The 4,305-nt window shown below is 48.5% G+C and overlaps 2 protein-coding genes across 2 annotated transcripts in view; both read left to right on the top strand.

Moving 5' to 3' along the window:
• LOC102254438 (inactive peptidyl-prolyl cis-trans isomerase FKBP6-like) overlaps positions 1–2,978 on the top strand; it is a 7,577-nt gene extending 4,599 nt beyond the window's left edge. Inside the window, exons 4-7 of the mRNA XM_014548499.1 lie at positions 312–465; positions 1,240–1,442; positions 2,686–2,805; positions 2,919–2,978. Coding sequence (XP_014403985.1) covers positions 312–465; positions 1,240–1,442; positions 2,686–2,805; positions 2,919–2,978 — 537 coding nt within the window. The remainder of the gene's footprint in view (positions 1–311; positions 466–1,239; positions 1,443–2,685; positions 2,806–2,918) is intronic.
• Positions 2,979–3,963: 985 nt separating this feature from the next.
• FKBP6 (FK506 binding protein 6, 36kDa) overlaps positions 3,964–4,305 on the top strand; it is a 21,133-nt gene continuing 20,791 nt past the window's right edge. The window contains exon 1 of the mRNA XM_014548500.1: positions 3,964–3,979. Within this exon, the coding sequence (XP_014403986.1) occupies positions 3,964–3,979 (16 nt within the window). The remainder of the gene's footprint in view (positions 3,980–4,305) is intronic.

Consider the following 4,305-nt stretch of genomic DNA (forward strand, 5'->3'; position numbering starts at 1 on the left):
TTACCTTGGGGGGAGGGGAGGCACCTGGCTTGGGTAGAACATGCTTTGTTAGAATTAGATTTTTTAAAAATATACTTTATTGATTTTTTACAGAGAGGAAAGGAGAGGGATAGAGAGTTAGAAACATCGATGAGAGAGAAACATCGGTCAGCTGCCTCCTGCACACTCCCCACCGGGGTTGTGCCCGCAACCAAGGTACATGCCCTTGACCGGAATCGAACCCGGGACCCTTGAGTCCGCAGGCCAACGCTCTATCCACTGAGCCAAACCAGTCAGGGCCTAATTCTGTTGTTTTTGTGTGATAATTAAAGAGACGTGATGTTACGGAGGTGAGGGTATTGGTCCATTTTTCTGTGTCTGTGCCCTCTGTCCTAGTGAAATACTCTGGGTACCTGGAGCACATGGACAAGCCTTTTGATTCGAATTGCTTTAGGAAAACGCCCCGACTCATGAAGCTGGGAGTGGGTAAGTTCACAGTAGGAGCTGGAAAAGGAGGAGTGTTTCGGGGGCATTGATGAGGGACAGCGCGCTAGGCCTGGGAAACTGTCCCGGGCACAGGTTCTTTGGGTCGGTTTGTGGAGGCTGGGTTTTTGCTAAACCAGCCAGCTCTCGCCTACGTTTCCCCTTGAGACCTAGGTATTAGGGAAATGTCCTACCTGGCAAGGTTATCTTTGCATCCTGACCTAACCATTGGGCATTGTGTTCTTGTTTGTTTAAACATCTGTTGAATGCTTACTACCCACAATGCACGCTGAAAAGAGAGGATGTACCCAGGTGATTAGAACACGGGAGCTGGTGTGGTGGTGGAGATTGACTCGTGTTCAGACAACTAACCTGGTAGAATCGTTTAAGTTCCTGGGAGGGATTCCCACTGCTGCAGGAGCCCTTAATGAAGGCATCGTTAGTTCCAGCTGGGAAGATCAGGGAGGGTGTCCTGGAAGAGGCGGCATTGGAAATGAGCCCTGAAGTTTGAATAAGATTTCAATCAGGCCAGACGCTGGGCATGGGGAGGAAGATGTTGCAAGAAGAAAGGACTGTGTGAACAAAGATGTAGGGGCCAGAATGCTGCAGAGCCTAAAGAAGTTAGAGTTGAAAGGGTGGTGGTAATGGGGAATAGGCTGAAAAGTGAATTGGGGCCACAGTGCAGAAAGAGATTTGGACGTAAGGAGGAAAGAAATTGATAGCACTGGAACAGGGTACTGGGAGAACTTCAACCAAGTTCTTTGTCCCTTCTTCCAGATATTACCCTTTGGGGCATGGAGCTGGGCCTTCTGACCATGCGGAGGGGAGAGCTGGCCAGGTTTCTATTCAAACCGCCCTATGCCTACGGAACACTGGGCTGCCCGCCCTTGATCCCCCCCAACTCCACTGTCTTATTTGAGATTGAGCTAATTGACTTCCTGGATTCTGCTGAATCAGACAAGTTTTGTGCCCTGACCGCCGTAAGTTCTGGAGTACAGATGTCACACTTCATAGAGAGAGGGTTGGGTTTGTGTTTTTGGTAATTATCATGCCACGCTGATGCTCCTCTGGCCCAGGTTCCACCCCTGAGGCTCCTGGGTGGTGGCGGTGGCGGTGGTGTTCCCCCACTTCCTCCTCTGTCCTTAATGTTGGCCCTTAGATGTGGGTCACTGTGCTAGGTCAAGGCCAGGCTGTGGGTTTGTTATGGACCAGCAGTGTGAGTTGATTTTTCAGTCAGTCACCTTTGCCTACTTCTCTCTGCAAGATAGTGGGCATTTGCTTCTCAACATTAAGGTTGGTTTCCAGCAAGTGAAGCCTTGGTAGTTCATAAGTAGTGTGACCATCTAATTTGTTGTCCAAGCCAGGACACTTGAGAGTGAAATGGGCTATTAAGTGGATAGGATACCAGGACATCAGGTGTAAATGGGATAATCCCGGGAAACGTGGGACATATGGACTCTGTTCTCATAATTTAAGTGTTGCCATTTCTTTGTTGCCTTAACCCTTCCTATAAAGGTAGGGCTTCAAATCTCGTTAGTAGTTAGAGGCACACTTTGTCATTCTATCTCACTCTGACTGTATATGTGATCTTAGATGTCCACCCTAGATTTACATCTGTATCTGATGTCTCCCCAGCTAAACTGTCAGCACCCCAAGTGAGGAATCTTACCTTTTTTCATCTTTACACATAACAGGTCCTTACAGATGCCTGGGTCCCACTTCTAGTATACTGATTTAGAATCTCTTGGGTGGGGGAGGCGGGGACAAGACATCTGCCTTTAAAAAGAGGCACTATGGATGATTTTGATACGTACCCAAGGTAGTGCATTGTGGCTATAGAGACCAGTACGGCCATGGGCAGACCAAGACCTGTTAAATTTTGGTTGATAAATAGTTCTGATTTCTGTGCTTGACAAGTTCCATCAGTTTCTAATTCCATGAAAACTGCTGCTTTATGGAATATCTCTGGGAGGACTATAGAAGGTCTCCTTTTGGCTCTAGCTGTGAAGTGGGGGCGGTGATAACACCGAACTGCTGTGGCTTCTATTGGAATTCACACAGATGACCTGGGCAGAGGCACCTAGCCCAATGCTTGGCACACATACGGCAATAAACAAAAGTCCATAATCTGAAGAAGAAAAATGGAACAGGTGTAATTATACTGACATTGTGGCATCGTAGCTTTCAGTTTTCTTGTTGGGTGTCCTTATCTTTGGTCCTCAGGAGCAACAAGATCAATTTCCACTTCAGAAAGTCCTAAAAGTGGCAGCTACTGAACGGGAGTTTGGCAACTACCTTTTCCGCCAAAATCGTTTCTATGATGCCAAAGTGAGATATAAACGGGTAAGAATGCTTAAGAAGTGTGTTTAGATCCTGAAATTTTTCTTGTTTAAAAGACATAGATGTTGTCTCTTTAAGAAAAATGTCAGTAAATCTCATTAACCTTCTCATACTAGATAGCTGGGAAAGGGGACAAGGTATTTGGGGGAAGCCTGGTGTTCTGTGTCTGCTACTAAATGCTGACTACATAGGTGTGTTCAGATTGTGAAAATTCATGAGCTGTACTTATTTTTGTACTTACCTATGTGTGTGTATGCATTTCAGTAAAAAGTTAATTATCTGTTTACTAGAGGCCCAGTTCACGAATTCATGCACAGGTGGGGTTCCTAGGCCTGGCCAGGGATTGGGGCCAGCCACCTGGGGGAAGGGGATGGGGTGGGGGGATGAGAAACCACGGGAGGTTGGCTGTGGGAGCACACTGACCACCAGGGGGCAGCTCCTACATTGAGCGTCTGCCCCCTGGTGGTCAGTGTGCGTCATAGCAACTGGCCGACTGGTCGATTTACCAGTCATAAGGGTCGCTTAGGCTTTTATATATATAGACTAGAGGCCTGATGCACGAAATTCATGCAAGAGTAGGCCCTCGCTGCCCCGGCCGCCTTGGCCCTCACAACCCCGGCTTCCTCTGGAAGGTCATCTAGATGGTCGTCTGGATGGTCGTCCTGCTGTTCAGCCATTCGGTCGATTTACATATTATGCTTTTATTGAGCTTTGAGGTGGATTCTTCCCCAAAGCTTCCCTCCGGCTGATGCCTGGATTTGATTCCAATGATGTCAGACCTCTCACCTACGGAAATGAGAGAGGATAAACAGGCGTTGCTTAAACAGCGAGGTTCGTGGCCATCTGTTATGACAATGATGGACAGCGAATATTGATGCCAAAAGAAAAGTGTTTAAAGGTCAGAGAGGTCAACTTCATCAAATGCAGTCAAGAGGCGCCTGATGGATTTCAGTCTTCTGTAACGGAGCAGGGAAAGGTAGGTTGAACAGAAAATGGGGGGTGAGGAGGTAGAGACGGAGAAGTTAAAAAGGCCTTTGCAGCCACTCTTTTGAGAAGTTTTTCTGGGAAGAGCAGCCGGAGGCCGATGTGGGACAAAAGGGGGCTTGTTCCTTTTGTGGTAGGAGATTTTCCTGCACGTAAGAAGGAAATGATCCCGGACCGATGCAGGAGGGAGCGGGTAACTGAAGCGCATGAGGAGACACGAGCGGGAGGGCCCAGCTGGGACCCAGGACTGTTCTCCCTTTGCACCAAGTGCAGCACGGATTTTGTAGATTTGCTGATGGAAAAGTGGGGAGCATCCGCTTGTCTTCTCAGGAACTGGGCAGTTTGACTCTAAAGCCCTGTCGCGGCCTGAATTTCTCGGAAAAACGAACGAGAAAGAAGGAAGGTGGAAATTCTGGGGCCTTGTGCTCACCAGCGTGCTCCGGCCACGTGACCCCACTGCGTGCCCCGCCCCCTCACGTGCTGTGCCACGTGCTGCATGCCCGGTCACGTGCCCGCCGG

Source organism: Myotis brandtii, unplaced genomic scaffold (genome assembly GCF_000412655.1).
Source record: "Myotis brandtii unplaced genomic scaffold, ASM41265v1 scaffold510, whole genome shotgun sequence".
Lineage (NCBI taxonomy): Eukaryota > Metazoa > Chordata > Mammalia > Chiroptera > Vespertilionidae > Myotis > Myotis brandtii.